This window comes from Oratosquilla oratoria, chromosome 11 (assembly GCF_046742065.1).
Source record: "Oratosquilla oratoria isolate Oo_2021 chromosome 11, ASM4674206v1, whole genome shotgun sequence".
Classification (NCBI taxonomy): Eukaryota; Metazoa; Arthropoda; class Malacostraca; order Stomatopoda; family Squillidae; genus Oratosquilla; species Oratosquilla oratoria.
This window is the reverse complement of record NC_134787.1, coordinates 29015025-29034520: the sequence shown is the minus strand read 5'-3', so window position 1 is coordinate 29034520 and position 19496 is coordinate 29015025. Positions and strand designations below refer to the sequence as shown.

At 37.0% G+C, this 19496-nt stretch overlaps 2 protein-coding genes across 4 annotated transcripts in view; both read right to left on the bottom strand.

Moving 5' to 3' along the window:
* Window positions 1-19496, bottom strand: part of LOC143029698 (E3 ubiquitin-protein ligase TRIM23-like) — a 144225-nt gene that overhangs the window by 122907 nt on the left and 1822 nt on the right. The gene's annotated exons all lie outside the window — the stretch shown is intronic.
* On the bottom strand, window positions 17293-18187 carry LOC143029472 (uncharacterized). The gene is made up of 2 exons (XM_076192120.1): window positions 18164-18187; window positions 17293-17932 (listed from the first exon to the last, which is right to left on the bottom strand). Exon 2 carries the CDS (start codon window positions 17893-17895, stop codon window positions 17386-17388), a length of 510 nt encoding a protein of 169 aa, XP_076048235.1. The 5' UTR covers window positions 17896-17932; window positions 18164-18187; the 3' UTR covers window positions 17293-17385.

The following is a 19496-nucleotide window of genomic DNA, read 5'->3' as shown; positions in this document are numbered from 1 at the left end:
TTTGAACTGACTGTAAAAAAAATTGTAAAAAAAAAAAAAAAAAAATTGAGTGAATTTTTTAGTTTAGCACGCTCTCCATAGTTCAAACGATACTTGCGCATGACGCTGCGTCCATTGTTTACATGGCACAAACAACAGACTGAACGTGCCTTGCCTCCTCCTCCACCATCTCCATTTATGTTGCTTGAATTTAATTTATTTGAAATTAATGTTACAGTAAACTCGTGCTCATCCGAACGCGTTTTAACCGAATAATCGCATTAAACGAACATTTTCATCGCTTCATCCGAACGTATTTGGATCTCAACCGAACATTCAAACACCCCGCCGCCTCTTCCGCCACCCCCGCGCCACCCGCAAGCTTCACTAAGTGCTCACACGGTGGCAGCACACTCCATGTTTACACCTGATCGGCTGTTTATACTCTATAGAATATGTTTATGAACTATTTTAAGTATTTCCATGTGTATGTTAAGTTTACAGGTACGAATATTGCAGCTGACATTACCGCATAAAACTCTACAGGAATGAACTATACAAAGTCGGATTAACCGAACATTTCGGTTAATCGGACATTTCTAATCCCCCTTGGAGTTCGGATAAGTGGATGTTTACTGTATTTTACAATGTTATGTGTATAATTAATTATTTAGGGGTGTTTTATAAGATACGGTAATAGAATTTAAGGATGCATAGTACAGTATGAACGGTCATACATTACTAGAACGTACAGTAACAACTTACGTTCATTTTCAGCTTATGTTCAGCCGTCCGGAACGTAACTAAAACGTAAGTTGAGGAGCGTCTGTATGTATATATATATAGTATATATATATATATATATATATATATATATATATATATATATATATATATATATATATACATATACATATATATATATATATATATATACACACACAAGGAGTGGAAAAGTATGTCCCAAGACAAAAACAAGAAAAAAAATATGTAAAGTGCTGGTACAACAAAAATTGTAGGGCGTTAAAAGACAAAAGAGATAAAGCTTGGACAAAATGGAAAAAAGTCAAAAGACCTGAAAAATTGAAAATATATACTAGTTATAGAAATGAATATGTACAAGTGTGCAGAGAAGAAAAAAGACATATGAAAAAGATGTCATAGAAAAATGTAAAGACCAACCAAAACTATTTTACAGATTTGTATATAACAAAGTGAAAAACAAACAAGATTTAGAGAAACTACAACAAGGAGTTGAATACACAGAGGAAATAGAAATAGCAGAAATTATGAACAAGCATTTAAAATCGGTGTTTACAAGGGAGAACATACAACTTGGAGAGATTGAATGGGAAGAGAAAGTCCCCCCTATGAAAGAAATAGAAGTAACAAAGAATGAAATATTGAAACACTTGAGTAATCTTGATGTCAGAAAATTGCATGGACTAGATGAAATAGCAAACTGGATTTTGAAAGAATGCAGGAATGAACTGGCAGACAAAATACATAGCATAATAAACAGTTCATTGAAAGAAGGAAAAGTTCCAAAAGATTGGAAAAGGGCAAATATAGTACCTACATATAAAGGGGGAAATAAAGAAGACCCTACCAACTATAGACCAGTCTCTCTAACAAGTACAATAGCAAAAATTTGTGAAAGAATTGTCAAAAATAGATGGGTAAAGTATTTAGAAAAAAAAACGTGCTAAATCCAAGACAATTTGGATTCAGACAAGGACGATCATGCGTCACCAATTTAATATGTTTCTATTCAAGGCTAATAGATATAATACAAGAAAGAGATGGATGGGCTGATTGTGCAATTCTAGACCTGAAAAAAGCTTTTGACAAAGTACCACATAAGAAGTTGCTTAAGAAATTAGAAACTGCAGGAGGAATACAGGGCAAACTGCTTAAATGGATGGAAGACTTTTTGCAAGAAAGAAAAATGAGAGTAGTGATAAGAGACAAACACTCAAATTGGGATGAAGTAATAAGTGGTGTTCCACAAGGAACAGTTCTGGCCCCAATAATGTTTGCTATATATATTGATTATATGGATGAAGAAATTTAAAGTTATATGAGCTTCTTTGCAGATGATGCAAAACTGTTGAAAAAAAAAGTGAACACTGAAGAAGATTGTGAGTCACTACAAAGTGATCTCAATAAAGTATGGGAATGGAGTAGGAAGTGGGAGATGGAGTTCAATACTAAGAAGTGTAGTATAATGGAATTTGGGAAAAGCAAAAGAATAATAGGATCATATAAATTGGGAGAAGAAGGAATAAAAAAAAGTAGAAGATGAGAAGGACCTGGGAGTCATTATTATGAATATGTCACATGAGAAACATATAAACAAGATTTTTGGAGAAACTTATAATTTAATACGAACAATCAAAGTGGCATTTACATACCTGGATGAAGAAATGGTGAAGAAAATACTAATCACTTTGATAAGACCAAGATTGGAATATGCAGCAACGATGTGGTCACAAAGTACAAAAAAAAATGTATAACAAAACTTGAAAGAATACAAAGAGCAATTACAACATTGGCACCAACACTCTCAAAACTATCATATGAAGAGAGACTAGCAAAACTTGAGCTACAAACATTAGAGCAAAGAAGAGAAAGAGGATATTTTATAACTATTTACAGAATCACGAAAGGCATAGAAACTATTGATAGAGAGGATCTAATAAAATGGGATGATAGAAATACAAGAGGACATGGAAAGAAAATCAAGAAAGACAGCTATAGAAGAGATCTGAAAAAGAACAGCTTTCCTCACAGAGTAATAGACATTTGGAATAAGTTAGATGAGAAAGTGGTGTGTGCAAAAACAATACATGAATTTAAAAACAGTTTAGATAAAATGAGATATGAAGACAGGACACCACGAGCATAGCTCCCCTTCCCATACAATACAACTAGGTAAATACACACACGTCAGTCAAAGTGACAACTAAGTTTGGACTCTGGAAAAATCTACAATTTTTGTGGATCTCAATGATGAGGGAGTACCTGTGTTGCATTAATAGCAAAGGGGAAAGCTCGTGGTGTAGTGGGAAGGTGAAGAAAAAGAAGGGGAGGGATTACTGAGGAAAATGGAAGGAAATGAGGAAGGGGATGAATGGGCCCAGGAGGTCAGACAGCATGTCAACACGAGAGGGGCACACAACAGTGGTGAAGTCGAAGAGATTAGTAAAAATGTAAAAATTAGAAATATAGATAAGAGCAGTGCAATGGAAGGTGAAGATAATTATTTCTATGGATTTAATGAGGGAGGAAATGACAACCTCCCCCGACTAGTAAATTTAGAGGAGAAACTAAAAGAAATGAACGAAACATGGCAGGTCAGGTTTAACCAATTAATGCTAGTTACCCAGAGTTGATAAACTGGAAGAACTAAAGAAGGAGAATCAAAACCTAACTAAAGAAATAGAAGAATTAAAAAGACAGTTAAGAGAAGTAAAGGATGAGAATGAGGAATTAAAGAATAATAAAAAGAATAAAGAGTCCATAGCAAAAGAGGAAGTGGTTGGAAAAAAGTACAAGAGAACAATAAAATTAAATTTAGAGGTATAGTGGAACAGCAGATGAAAGAACAAACTAAGGACACAGTTATTAAAGTGATGAGGGAGAAGGAGAATATAGTAAGAGACTTAGCAGATAAAAAGAAATGTATAATTATATTAGGGATGGAAGAGAAGTATAATCCAAATAGGACTACAAGAATAAAGGAGGAAAAGGAAAAAGTAAATAAGATATTAGAAGTAGTTCAAGAAGATGAACCAGAAACAGGGAAATGAATAGAAGAAATATATAGACTAGGGAAATACAATACAGATAAGACTGGACCTATTAAGGTTATTCATGTCACAAACGACTGCAGAGAATATCTTAGCAAAAACAGGGAAAGTAGCACACAGTGATCAACATAAACAGGTATGGATAAAAAGATAAATAAATAAAGAGGAAGGAGAGGATGAGAACACAAAAAGACTAGAAGCTAAGGAAAAAAACGAGAAAAGAACAGAGTCAGAAAAAGAGAAATTCTATTGGAGAGTAGTGAATATGAAAGTGAGGAAATGGTTCATAGCAGAGAAAAACAGAAAGGAAACAGAAAACACAATGGAGGTAGCAGAAAATTAAAAGTGTCTTACACAAACATAGATGGCTTAATAACAGGCTTGAATGAAGTGAATGATTACCTGAAGGTAAAAGAACCGGACATAATGGGAATTGTAGAGACAAAATTGAAAGGTCCATTACCACCCGACAGTGTAGGACATGGTGTATATAATTATTGGATTAGAAACAGAGAAGTAAAACAAGGTGGTGGAGTTATGTTCCTGACTAAGAAGGATATAAATGTGAGGAATGTCACATATGGAAAGAATGGAGTAGAGATGATTGTGATGGAAGTGGAGGACAAGGATGGGAAGAGCGGGAAGTTTGTAGTAAATTATGTGCCTCCTAAAACGGCTTCGTGGGAAGAGAGAGAACACAAAAGTATGTTAGAAGACACAAGGATAACACTAAATAAGATAATGGAAGATGGACGAAGAATAGTTATAATGGGTGACTTTAATTGTAAGCAAATCTGCTGGGAAGAGATGACAGTGAAGGGTGGAGACGACCTATGGGAAAGTGTACTACTTGATATGATTATAGAACAATGACACAATGGATACAAGAGAATACTAGGTATAGAAATGAGGAAGAACCATCGAGACTGGACCTAATAATCACATCAGAACCCCAAATAGTGAACAAGATTAAATATAGGACACCAATAACTAAAAGTGACCACATATTGGTTGAACTGGAACTAAATGAGGAAAAATACATGGAAAAAATGAACAATATAGAAAGGGAAGATTGATGTATGATTTTTTTTTTTTATAAAATAAGATAATTCTTTTTAAAAGCAGACTGGGAAAGAATACACAAGGAGGAAACAACAGTAGAAGAGAAATGGAATATTTTGACAAAAAATTATAAAGGAGTGGTAAAGTATGTTCCAAGACAAAAACAAGAAAAAGAATATGTAAAGTGTTGGTACAACAAAAGATGTAGCAAGTTAAAAGACAAAAGGGATAAAGCTTGGATAAAATGGAAAAAATACAAAAGACCTGAAAAATGGAAAACATATGCTAGTTATAGAAATGAATATGTACAAGTGTGCAGAGAAGAAAAGAGAAAATATGAAAAAGATGTCATAGAAAAAGGTAAAAATCAACCAAACCTATTATACAAATTTGTAAACAACCTGAAAAACAAACAAGAATTAGAGAAACTATGACAAGGAGGAGTTGAATACACAGAGGAAACAGAAATGGCAGAAATTATGAACAAGCATTTTAAATCGGTGTTTACGAGAGAAAACATACAACCTAGAGATATCGAGTGGGAGAAGAAAGTCCCCCCTATGAAAGAGAGAGAGGTATCAAGGAATGAAATAATGAATCACTTGAGTAATCTCAATGTCAGAAAATCACATGGACCAGATGAAATGGCAAACTGGATTTTGAGAGAATGCAGGAATGAACTAACAGACAAAATAAATAAACAGTTCATTGAAAGAAGGAAAAGTTCCAAAAGATTGGAAAAGGGCAAATATAGTACCTATATATAAAGTGGGAAACAAGGTAGACCCTACTAACTATAGACCAGTCTCTCTTACAAGTATGATAGCTAAAATTTGTGAAAGACTTATCAAAAATAGATGGGTAAGGCATTTGGAAAAGAATAACGTACTAAATCCAAGGCAATTTGGATTCAGACAAGGACGATCATGCATCACAAACTTAATGTGTTTCTATTCAAGGCTAATAGATGTAACACAAGAAAGAAATGGATGGGCTGATTGTGCATTTCTAGACCTGAAAAAAGCTTTTGATAAGATGCCACATAAGAAGTTGCTAAAAAAAATTAGAAACTGCAGGAGGAATACAGGGCAAACTGCTGAAGTGGATGGAAGACTTCTTGCATGAAAGAAAAATGAGAGTGGTGATAAGAGACACTCTAATTGGGATGAAGTGATAAGTGGAGTTCCACAAGGAAAAGTCCTGGCCCCAATAATGTTTTCTATATATATTAATTATATGGATAAAGGAATTGAAAGTTATATGAGCTTCTTTGCGGATGATGCAAAATTGTTGAAAAAAGTGAACACTGAAGAAGATTGTGAGTCGTTACAGAGTGATCTTAATAAAGTATGGGAGTGGAGTAGGAAGTGGGAGATGGAGTTCAATACTAAGAAGTGTAGTATAATGGAATTTGGAAGAAGCAAAAAAAGAATAGTGGGATCATATAAATTGGGAGAAGAAGAAATTAAAAAAGTAAAAAATGAGAAGGACCTGGGAGTCATTATTATAATATGTCCCCTGAGAAACATATAAACAAAATTTTTGGAGAAACTTATAATCTAATAGGAACAATCAAAGTGGCATTTACATACTTGGATGAAGAAATGGTGAAGAAAATACTAGTCACTTTGATAAGACCAAGATTGGAGTATGCAGCAACGACATGGTCACCAAGTACAAAAAAAATTATAACAAAACTTGAAAGAATACAAAGAGCAATTATGAAATTGGCAACAACACTCTCAAAACTATCATATGAAGAGAGACTAGCAAAACTTGAGCTACAGACATTGGAGCAAAGAAGAGAGAGAGGAGACTTGATAACTATTTATAGAATCATGAAAGGCATAGAAACTATTGATAGAGAGGATCTAATAAAATGGGATAGTAGACATACAAGAGGACACGGAAAGAAAATCAAGAAAGACAGTTATAGAAGAGACCTGAAAAAGAACAGCTTTCCCCACAGGGTAATAGATGTTTGGAACAAGTTAGATAAGAATGTGATGTATGCAAAAAAATACACAAATTTAAAAACAGTCTAGATAAAATGAGATATGAAGATGGGGCACCACAAGCATAGCTCCCCTTCCCATAAAATACAAGGTAAATACACGATTGGCAGAGAAACGGCGACGATTGGAACTTCAGAAAGAAAAAAAATTCATAGATTTCAACAATGTGGGAGTACCTGTGTTGTATTAATAGGGAAGGGGAAAGCTCATTGTGTAGTGGGAAGGGGAAGAAAAAGGAGAAGGGGAGGGATTATTGTGGAAAATGGAAGAAAATGGAGACAAATGGGCTCCCCCGGACGTCAAAAGGAATGTAAACAAAAGGTCTGCAGATGACACAGGTGAAGTCGAACAAATCAGTAAAGGCATTACAATTAGAAATATAGATAAGAACAACACAATAGAAAGTGGAGATAATTATTTCTATGGATTTAATAAGGGAGGGGATGACAACCTCCCCCAATTAGCAAGTCTAGAGGAAAAACTAGAGAAAATGAGCAAACAATGGGAGGTTAGGTTCAGTCAACTTACATGGATTACACAAAGAGTTGATAAATTGTAAGAACTAAAGAAGGAAAACCAAAACCTAAATACAGAAATAGAACAATTAAAAAGACAGTTAAAAGAAGTAAAATATGAGAATGAGGAATTAAAGAAGAAGAATAAAGAAAATAAAGAGTCCATAGCAAAAGAGGTACAGGGTTGGAGAAAAGTCCGAGAGAACAACAAAGTTGTATTTAGAAATATAGTAAAACAACAGGTGAAAGAACAAACTAAGGACACAGTTATTAAAGTGATGAGGGAGAAGAATAATATAGTAAGAGACTTATTGGATAAAAAGAAATGTTTAACTATATAAGGGATGTAAGAGAAGCATAATCTAAATAGGACTACAAGAGTGAAAGAGGAGAAGGAAAAGGTAAACAAGATATTAGTAGTTCAAGAGGATGAACAAGAAACAGGGAAAGAAATTGAAGAAATATATAGACTAGGGAAATACAATGCAGATAAGACCAGACCAATTAAGGTTAAATTCAGGTCACAAACGACAGCAGAGAATATCTTAGCAAAATCAGGGAAACTAGCTAAAAATTATCTATACAAACAGGTATGGATAAAAAGAGAGATGAATAAAAAGGAATGTGAGGATGAGAAAACAAAAAGACTAGAAGCTAAGGAAAAAAATGAGAAAAGATCAGTCAAAGAGAAATTCTATTGGTGAGTAGTGGATATGAAAGTGAGGAGATGGTTCATACCAGAGAAAAATGTAAGGGAAACAGAAAACACTATGGAAGTAGCAGAAAATTAAATGTCTTACACAAATATAGATGGCTTAATAACAGGCTTGAATGAACTGAATGATTACCTGAAGGAAAAAGAACCAGATATAATGGGAATTGTAGAGACAAAATTGAAAGGTACTACTTGATATGATTGTAGAACATACAATGATGCAATGGATACAAGAGAATACTAGGTATAGAAATGAGGAAGAACCATCAAGACTGGACCTAATAATCACATCAGAACCCAAAATAGTGGACAAGATTGAATATAAGACACCAGTAATAAAAGTGACCACATATTGGTTGAACTGGAACTAAATGAGGAAAAATACATGGAAAAAATACACAATATAGAAAGGGAAGATTGATGTATGGAAAAACAAATTTTGATCAAATAAGAGAATTCTTTTGAAAAGTAGACTGGGAAAGTATACACAAGGAGGAAACAACAGTAGAAGAGAAATGGAATATTTTGACAAAAATTTATAAAGGAGTGGAAAAGTATGCTCCAAGACAAAGACAAGTTTAAGGATATGTAAAGTGTTGGTACAACAAAAGATGTAGCAAGTTAAAAGACAAAAGGGATAAAGCTTGGATAAAATGGGAGAAAAACAAAAGACCTGAAAAATGGAAAATATATACTGGTTATAGAAATCAATATGTACAAGTGTGCAGAGAAGAAAAGAGAAAATATGAAAAAGATGTCATAGAAAAAGGTAAAAATCAACCAAAACTATTTTACAGATTGTAAACAACAAACTGAAAAACAAACAAGAATTAGAGAAACTATGACAAGGAGGAGTTGAATACACAGAGGAAATAGACATGGCAGAAATTATGAACAAGCATTTTAATTCAGTGTTTATGAGGGAGTACATACAACATAGAGATGTCAAGTGGGAGGAGAAAGTCCCCCCTATGAAAGAGATGGAAGTAACAAGGAATTAAATAATGAATCACTTGAGTAATCTCAATGTCAGAAAATCACATGGACCAGATGAAATGGCAAACTGGATTTTGAGAGAATGCAGGAATGAACTAACAGACAAAATACATAGTCTAATAAACAGTTAACTGAAAGAAGGAAAAGTTCCAGAAGATTGGAAAAGAGCAAATATACCAATATATAAAGGGGGAAACAAGGAAGACCCTACTAACTATAGACCGGTCTCTCTTACAAGTATGATAGCTAAAATTTGTGAAAGAATTATCAAAATTAGATTGGTAAGTCATATGAAAAAAAAACAATGTACTAAATCCAAGGCAATTTAGATTTAGACAAGGATGATCATGCGATCAGGTAATGTAGAACTGATCATGATAAAAGTCGAAGACAAGGACAAGAAAAGTAGAAAGTTTGTGGTGACTTATGTGCCCCAAAAAATGAATGCTTGGAAAGAGAACGAGCATATGAAAATCCTAGAAGACACAAGGCAATCATTAAATGAGATACTAATGGGCAGGGGTAATCTGGTAATTATGGGGGACTTTAATTGCACAAAAATTTGTTGGGAGAACATGACAATGAAAGGCGGAGAAGACTTCTGGGGTAATGTATTACTGGACATGACCATGGAATATACAATGACTCAGTGAAAACACCAGATACAGAAATAACAATGAGCCATCAAAACTAGATTTAATATTTACAACAGAAACTAAAAGTGTGGATAAAATCTAATACAAGACACCAATTGGAAAGTTAAGGAAAAAAACAAGAAAAGAACAGAGTCAAAGAGAAATTCTATTGGAGAGTAGTGGATATGAAAGTGAGGAAATGGTTCATAGCAGAGAAAAACGTACGGGAAACAGAAAACATGATGGAAGTAGCAGAAAATTAAGTGTCTTACACAAATATAGATGGCTTAATAACAGGCTTGAACGAACTGAATGATTTAATAAATTCTAAGCAATCAATACTTAACTTCTTCAGTCACTGGCGGATCCAGGGGGGGAGTTGGCTAAAGGCCCCCCCCCCAAAAAAAAAAAAAAAAAAATTGTCTTTAACATACCATTGTCAAAGAACTATTTGCTCAATTTTTTATTTAAACCAACCTTCCTTTTAATATAAATCTAACATATTTTGGATTTCATTGACACTGTCCAAAGGCCGAACCAGACCTGTAAGTATTCATATGACAGCGTCATGGTGGTGTTGGAGCACAATTGGCTTTTGTCGGTTTCAGTTAGAGCATCATACAATGGCATCACGATGGCAATGAATGCTGATTGGTCAAGGTGATCTCGTACGATGCTATAAAGCAACACTGGGAAAGAGGGATGGAAAAACTTGAAGTGGCAGTTCTATTTTTTGCCATACTTGTATTCTACTTTTTGGGAAGAGCCATGTATGTGTGTGTGTATAAAGTTTTTTACCATTGCAATCTAATCTATTTACAATTTCCTCAATATACCTTTGCGAATAGCTTCAAAATGCTTCTAAAATTGTTCACATTTCAAATCCCCCAGCTGATTCTGATCGCTTCGCTCACTTCCCACTCACTCATACATAGTTCAGCATCCCCCAAAATTATTTTCTGGATCTGCCACTGTCTTCAGTACGATGACACCTACATAGACATCATGAGGCACGAGTGATTACATGAGGATGCCAGTGTCAGCATCTTGATTATATATTTTTTTCTGTAGTTGTACATGAGTTACCTCCAGATTCTGTGAACTGGTTTGATCGCATTTTCTGTAGTTATTATTACTCAGAGTAAAAGAGAAAGAGTAATACAGCAGCTACTTTAAAATGCAAGCAGTGTGATGCATCATACATATGGCAGCCAATGGTGCACATGAGAATTTTATTTGTACCAAAGTGGTTAAGGGACTTTAGTAACATCCTTACAGAAAATGGTATATAAGGAAAAAGGAAACAAAGAAGACAGAAAAAGACGAGGAGAAAGGAAATTCAAAATAGCTTATACCAACATAGATGGAATAATTTCAGGAATGAATGAATTAAATGATTACCTGGCTTTAGAAAACCAGACATAATGGGAATAGTGGAAACTAAATTAAAGTGTACTCCACCACCCAACACTGTGGGACAAGGTTTATACAACTGCTTAACAAAGAACAGAAAGGATAAACAGGGTGGCGGAGTACTCATATGACAGCGTCATGGTGGTGTTGGAGCACAATTGGCTTTTGTCGGTTTCAGTTAGAGCATCATACAATGGCATCACGATGGCAATGAATGCTGATTGGTCAAGGTGATCTCGTACGATGCTATAAAGCAACACTGGGAAAGAGGGATGGAAAAACTTGAAGTGGCAGTTCTATTTTTTGCCATACTTGTATTCTACTTTTTGGGAAGAGCCATGTATGTGTGTGTGTATAAAGTTTTTTACCATTGCAATCTAATCTATTTACAATTTCCTCTTGATTATATATTTTTTTCTGTAGTTGTACATGAGTTACCTCCAGATTCTGTGAACTGGTTTGATCGCATTTTCTGTAGTTATTATTACTCAGAGTAAAAGAGAAAGAGTAATACAGCAGCTACTTTAAAATGCAAGCAGTGTGATGCATCATACATATGGCAGCCAATGGTGCACATGAGAATTTTATTTGTACCAAAGTGGTTAAGGGACTTTAGTAACATCCTTACAGAAAATGGTATATAAGGAAAAAGGAAACAAAGAAGACAGAAAAAGACGAGGAGAAAGGAAATTCAAAATAGCTTATACCAACATAGATGGAATAATTTCAGGAATGAATGAATTAAATGATTACCTGGCTTTAGAAAACCAGACATAATGGGAATAGTGGAAACTAAATTAAAGTGTACTCCACCACCCAACACTGTGGGACAAGGTTTATACAACTGCTTAACAAAGAACAGAAAGGATAAACAGGGTGGCGGAGTACTAATTTTGACTCATAAAGGTTTAAATGTAACAAAAATAACTGAAGAAAAAAATAATGTAGAATCAATTATGATACAAGTTGAAAGCAAACATATGAAGAGTAGAAAATTTGTAGTGGTGTATGTGCCCCCAAAAACACAGTCCTGGGCAGAAAGTGATAATTCCAAAATATTAGAAGATACAATATATGAATTAACTAATATACTGAAGGACAGAGGAAATATAGTATTCATGGGTGACTTTAATTCAAAAGAAATATGTTGGGAGGAAATGACAGTGAAGGGTGGAGAGGAACTCTGGGGCAACTTCCTGCTCAACATGACCATTGAATACACAATGACTCAATGGATAAGGAAAAATACCAGATACAGAGGTAGTGAAGAACCATCAAGGCTGGATTTAATACTTATGACAGAGCCTGAAATTATCGATAAAATTTATTACAAAACTCCGATAGGAAAGAGTGATCATGTACTAATAGAATTTGAGTTAAAAGAGCAAATGGATCAAAGCAGAAATGATAAACATAGAATAGGAAGACTAATGTACAACAAGTTGAGAAACTCAAAAAATTCTTTCGCAACGCGAACTAGGAAAAATTCCTAAATGAAGGAACAAGGATGGAAGAGAAATGGAATATACTAAAAGATATTTACAATGAGGGAGTAAATAAATATGTACCACAACAAAAAATGGAAAGAACATACATAAAAAGCTGGTACAACAAAAGGTGCTAAGATGGGAGGGAGGGTGGAGGGGTGTGGAGTGTTTTCAGGGATGGAATGGGTGGGAATGATTTTATACCTTTTCCTTTTTGGCTACCTCCCTAGTAAGGGGGAAAAAGCCTTGGTATATGTATGTATGTACAACAAAAGGTGTAGTGAGGCTAAGGATAAAAGAGACAAAGCTTGGAAGAAATGGAAAGGAGACAAGAAAACAAGCAAATGGGTAATGTACATCAAACTAAGAAATGAGTATGTAAAAACACACAGAGATGAAAAGAGAAAGTATGAAAAAAAATAATAGAAAAATGCAAGGAAGAACCCAAACTATTTTACAGGTATGTAAATGGCAAACTGAAGAACAAACAAGAAATAGAAAAGCTGTGCCAAGGTAAACATGAATATACAGAAGAACTGGAAATGGCTGAAATTATGAACAACCACTTCAAATCAGTATTCACAATAGAAAACTCACCTAACTGTGAAGAAATAGAGAGAGATCCCCCTCAATGAAAGAAATAATTGCAACACAGAAGGAAATCAGCGACCAAATCAAAACCTTTGACGTCAGAAAATCACATGGTCCAGACAGAATTGCACATTGGATACTGAAAGAATGCATGGAAGAATTAACAGACAAAATATACAATATAATTAAATTCTCACTTAAAGAAGGAAAAGGGCCACAGGACTGGAAGAAGGCAAACATTGTACCAATTTATAAAGGAGGAAACAAGGAAGACCCATCAAATTACAGACCAGTCTCCCTGATAAGCACAGTAGTAAAAATTTGCGAAAAGGTCGTCAAAAAATAGATGGGTTAAACATTTGGAAGAAAAAACTATACTTGAATCCAAATCAATTTGGATTCAGACAAGGAAGATCATGTACAACAAACTTGATCTGCTTCTACTCAAAACATAGACATAATACAAGAGAGAGATGGTTGGGCAGACTGTGCCTTCCTGGACCTACAAAAGGCATTTGATAAGGTACCACACAAGAAACTAATAAGGAAGATAGAATCAATAGGTGGCATCAGAGGAAAATTATTGGAACGGATGAAAGACTTCCTGACTGGGAGGAAAATAATAGTAGTAATTAGAAACAAATTCTCAAATTGGGAAGAAATGAAAAGTGATGCCCCGCAGGGATCAGTACTGGCCCTGATCATGTCTACTATATACATAAATGACATGGACGAAGGAGTAGAGTGTTATATGAATTTCTTTGCAGACGACACAAAAATACTAAAGTAAAAATGGAGGAGGATTGCAACTCATTACAACAAGACTTGGACAAGATCTGGAAATGGACTCAAAAGTGGGATGTGAAATTCAGTATCAAGAATGTAGTATAATGGAATTTGGAAAAAGTAAAAACAGAATATCAAGAGATTATATAATTGGTGAAGAAGAGGTCAAAAAAGTAAACTCGGAAAAAGACCTTGGAGTGATGATCAGCAAAGACATGACACCGGATAAGCATATTAATAAAATAGTCGGAGAAACCTATAAATTATTGAGGTCAATAGAAGTGGCATTTGCCTATTTGGATGAGGAAATGATTAAACATTTTTTAACTACACTAATAAGACCAAAACTCAAGTACGCAGCAACACTATGGACACCCAGTACCAAAAAGAATATAAACAAGTTAGAAAGAATACAAAGAGCAACAACAAAACTGGCACCAACTCTTTCAAAAATGACATATGAACAAAGACTGTCCAAATTAGAATTACCAACTCTGGAACAAAGGGAAAGAGGAGACTTACTATCTATAGAATTATGAAGGGAATGGAAATCTTAGATAAGAATGACTTATTGAAATGGGACAATGGAAAAACAAGGACATGAAAAGAAACTAAAAAAAGATAATTACAGAAGAGATCTGAAAAAAAAATAGCTTCCCACAAAGAGTGATAGATACTTGGAACAAATTGGGCAAAGAAACAATGTGTGCAAACACTATTCAAGATTTTAAGAAAAAACATGATGCTGAGAGATACAAAGACTGGTCACCACAAGCATAGCTCCCTTCCCATATAATTCAACTACGTAAATACAACTAGGTAAATACACAGGATTCTTTCATGATTGGAGACTAATCTCCACTTTATTTTTTTACCCTCCTTAAATCACTCTATGGAGCAACATATTCTCAAAGCATAAAAGTGTTGGTATTGTGGTCCATGATATAGTTTCATAAATAAGAAAGAAAAAATAAATAAACAAAATACATATTCAAAGTGTGCAAAGATGGTGTGTGGAACAAGAAGGACAGGAGGAAATAGAAGAAAGGGTAGTGAATGGTGGGATGAGGAAACAAAGAAGGTTGTAGAAGAGAAGAAGCGAGCTTTCACAGATTGGTTACAAAATAGGACGAGGGAGGCATATGAGAGGTACAAAGGAAAGAAAAGAGAAGTAAAGCAAAAGGTAAAGGAGGCAAAGAGGAGATCAGATGTGAAATGGGGTAAGAGAATGACAGAAAATTTGGAAAGTAATAAAAAGATGTTTTGAAAAGAAATTAAGAGAGGAAGAGGAGACGAATCAAGTAGAGAAGAAAAGGTAAAAGGTGCTGATGGAGAGATGATAATGGAAGAGAAGGCAGTAAGGGGAAGATGGGCAGAGTATTTTAGGGAGTTGCTAAATGTGAAGGAGGATAGGGAGGGAAAGATAGTTGTAGTGGGAAATGCTAAGAAAATGACCATGATGAGTGAGGAAAATGGAGGAGAAATAAGGAAGGATGAAGTGAAGGAAGTTGTTATGATGAAAGCAGGTAAGGCACCTGGTCTGGATGGATGCCATGCAGAGTGTCTAAAAAAAGGAGGTACAGTGATGGTGGACTGGTTGGTGAGGCTATTTAATGTTTGCTGGAGAGAGGGTAGAGTGCCGGAGGACTGGAGGAGTGCCTGTATAGTTCCACTTTACAAGGGAAAAGGGGACAAGTGTGAATGTAGTAGTTTCTTGGGATTAGCTTGTTAAGTGTAGTTGGGAAGGCTTATGGGAGGATCTTCATTGAGAGGATTAGGAGAGGAACAGAGGGAGTAATTGGTGAGGAACAGTGTGGATTTAGGACAGGTAGAGGTTGTGTAGATCAGATTTTTGTGGAAAGACAGATATGTGAGAAAGCTATAGGAAAGAGGAAGGATGTTTTTTGGGCCTTTATGGACCTGGAAAAGGCTTACGACAGGGTAGACAGAAAGGCACTGTGGGAGGTTTTGCGGATATACGGGATAGGAGGAAAGCTTCTAGGAGCTGTCAAGAGTTTTTATGAGAGTAGTATGGAGAGAGTGAGCGGTTCGAGGTAAAGGTGGAACTTCGTCAAGGATGCGTTATGTTGCCCTAGCTGTTCAACTTATACATGGATGGGGTAGTGTGAGAGGTAAATGCAAGGGTAGTGGGTCAAGAGATTAGAGATGGTTAAAGAAAATGGAGAAAAGTGGGAGGTGAGCCAGCTGTTGTTTGCGGACAACACTGCGCTTGTGGCAGGATCGGAGGAGGGATTGAGGAAGTTGGTGACAGAGTTTGGGAAAGTGTGTAATAGAAGAAAGCTGGAGATAAATGTGGGTAAAAGTAAGATAGTTAGACCCATCCTTGATTATGTGGTACAGTTTTGGTCTCCGTCCTACAGAATGGTCATAAATTCACTAGAATCAGTACAGAGAAGAATGACCAAAATGATACAAGGACTCGGAAATTTGCCTTACGAAGAGAGGCTTAAGCACCTACACTTACACTCTCTGGAAAGACGCAGAGTGCGGGGTGATCTAATAGAAGTGTTCAAGTGGATCAAAGGCTATAACAAGGGTGATGCAAACAAGGTCATCATAATAAAACAACAGGGCAGGACTCGCAGTAATGGGTATAAACTGGACAAATTTAGATTTAAGAAGGAAATAGGCAAGAATTGGTTTACAAATAGGGTGGTCGATGAATGGAATAAACTTAGTAACCACGTAGTAAGCGCTGATACTATCAGTTGTTTTAAAAAATGATTAGACAACTTTATGGATGGGGATGACAGGTGGTGATGGATACGGAGCTGCCTAGTGTAGGCCTTATGGTCTTTTGCAGTCTCCTTTATTTCTTATGTTCTTATGTTCTTATGCACAAGGGGTGAAAGTGGCAGTAGTCTGGAAGTGAGCATTAAGGGAAAGCGACTGGAGGAAGTGGATAATTTTAGATACTCGGGTGCAAATGTGGCAGGAAAAGGTGGAGTGAAGGTGGAGGTAGAATGTAGATTGAGAGAAGCGAGTAAATGCCTTGGTGGATTAAAAAGTGTAATGAGGAATACACATTTGGGAATGGATGCTAAGAGGAGACTATATGAAGGAGTGATTGTGCCAACAGCACTGTATGGGGCAGAAACATGGAACATAAGAGAGGAAGAGAGGAGTTTTAATGTGTTTGAGATGAGGTATCTGAGAAGTATGATGGGGGTTACTAGGCTGGATAGAGTGAGAAATGAGGAGGAGAGGAGAAGAACAGGGATGGAAAGGAAGTTGTATAGACACGGTAAAGGAAACATGGACTGGAGGTGAAGCTTTATTCCTGACGTTTCGTCTAACGACTTTCTCAAAGGAATGAGCATACTAGAAACATACAGAGATTATAAACCCGCCTTATGGCTCAAGGGGGTGTGCGAGCGTATAGCGCTGCGTCCTGATTGGCCTGCTGAGACAGCCAATCACGAAGCGCTATATTCGCTGAAGATTTGGCCCAGGTGAAGCTCCCAGCCTTATTGTTGATATTCGGACAAGTAGTGATGTACGCAGCTTCTATAGATTTTCTGATCTTCTTATCCATACCTTCGTGTAGAATCTCGGCTCGGTTCCATTGCGGGAGGTGCCCAGAATCGTCAACATGCACCACCATTGCGTTGGTGAGTCTATGGTGACGGAGGTCGGCCTTACGCTCCCTGATTCTAGTGTTAAGGCCCCTCTTAGTCTCTCCGTAGTATGCTTTATTGCATGATGTGCATGGGATCTTATATACGACGCTGTCTTCTCTCCCCCTCATCTTAGTCCCGCTTTTTATCATGTCACCAATCTTCGTTCCCGATGTTACGGCTGCTTTAACTTCCGTGCTCCTGAGCATTCTAATAATGTCTCCTACCTTCTCAGAGTTAGGAAGCGCCATGTATGATGTTTTTGTGGTGGCGTTGCCTTCTCTTAACCTGCTGTTGTTGTTGTTGTCGTTCCCTAGACTGTCTGTCCGAGCAGTCCCGTCTCCCCAAGGAAGGCCACAGCCGAAACTGGGTTTTCCCACAAATCCTTTATAGAGTGTATGTTGTGTTGTTTGCGTGTATGATTGTGTATAATGCAACGTCTACGTCGTGGGACCACCCCCCAACCCCAAGAGTTGGGGGCCAAACAGCAGCATCTACCCCTGGCCATCAGCTCTTAACCTGCTTGTGTGGATTATTTCTTCCGCTCTTCGCCAAGCCCCTATCTAAAGCCATGGGATCCATAAGTGGATCTCATTTAAGAAATTCAGAGGACCTGCTACGCAGATTAAAGGGGACAAGCATGAGGTACAAGAAAATGGCCAGCTATGATGTGAAATCCTTATTCACACAAGTTCCCACAGTTGGCACTCTGGAGGCAGTGTGGAGAGTGGTCATCAACATGGACGAGGAGGAGTTGCCGCTGCCCAGGGGAGACTTCATGAAGCTGGTATCCATGTGCGTAAACTTTGGTTCATTCACCTTCGAGGGAGAGGAGTTTCTTCAACACAGTGGCCTTGCAATGGGGTCACCTCTGAGTGCCGTGGCTGCTTGCCTCTTCATGGAGGTCCAAGAGAAGGACCACTACTCTCATATCATAGGAAGGAGGGCAATATGGCTCAGGTACGTGGACGATGTTCTTATAATCGCTCCGAACAGGACAGACCTGGATGACGTCAGGAGTCAATTAAATAGAGTGAATCCGCAGATCCAATTCACTATAGAAGAAGAAGAAGAGGGAAAGCTTCCGTTTCTGGATACCCTATTAATAAAGACAACTGAGGGCCTCCTGTTCAGGGTTTACAGAAAGCCTACGAACCGTGACGACTTCATACACTACCTGTCGGCACACAATGAGAGGACGAAAAAGGGGGTAGTCATGGGCTTCTTCCTGCGTGCCTACAGGATATGCAGCGAGGAATTCCTGGAGGAGGAAATCGAATACATCATCGCGGCCTTCTTGAAGCTTGGCTATCCCAAGGGCTTAATCCTGAGCTTAAGACGAAGAGCGGAAGAAATAATCCACACAAGCAGGTTAAGAGAAGGCAACGCCACCACAAAAACATCATACATGGCGCTTCCTAACTCTGAGAAGGTAGGAGACATTATTAGAATGCTCAGGAGCACGGAAGTTAAAGCAGCCGTAACATCGGGAACGAAGATTGGTGACATGATAAAAAGCGGGACTAAGATGAGGGGGAGAGAAGACAGCGTCGTATATAAGATCCCATGCACATCATGCGATAAAGCATACTACGGAGAGACTAAGAGGGGCCTTAACACTAGAATCAGGGAGCATAAGGCCGACCTCCGTCACCATAGACTCACCAACGCAATGGTGGTGCATGTTGACGATTCTGGGCACCTCCCGCAATGGAACCGAGCCGAGATTCTACACGAAGGTATGGATAAGAAGATCAGAAAATCTATAGAAGCTGCGTACATCACCACTCGTCCGAATATCAACAATAAGGCTGGGAGCTTCACCTGGGCCAAATCTTCAGCGAATATAGCG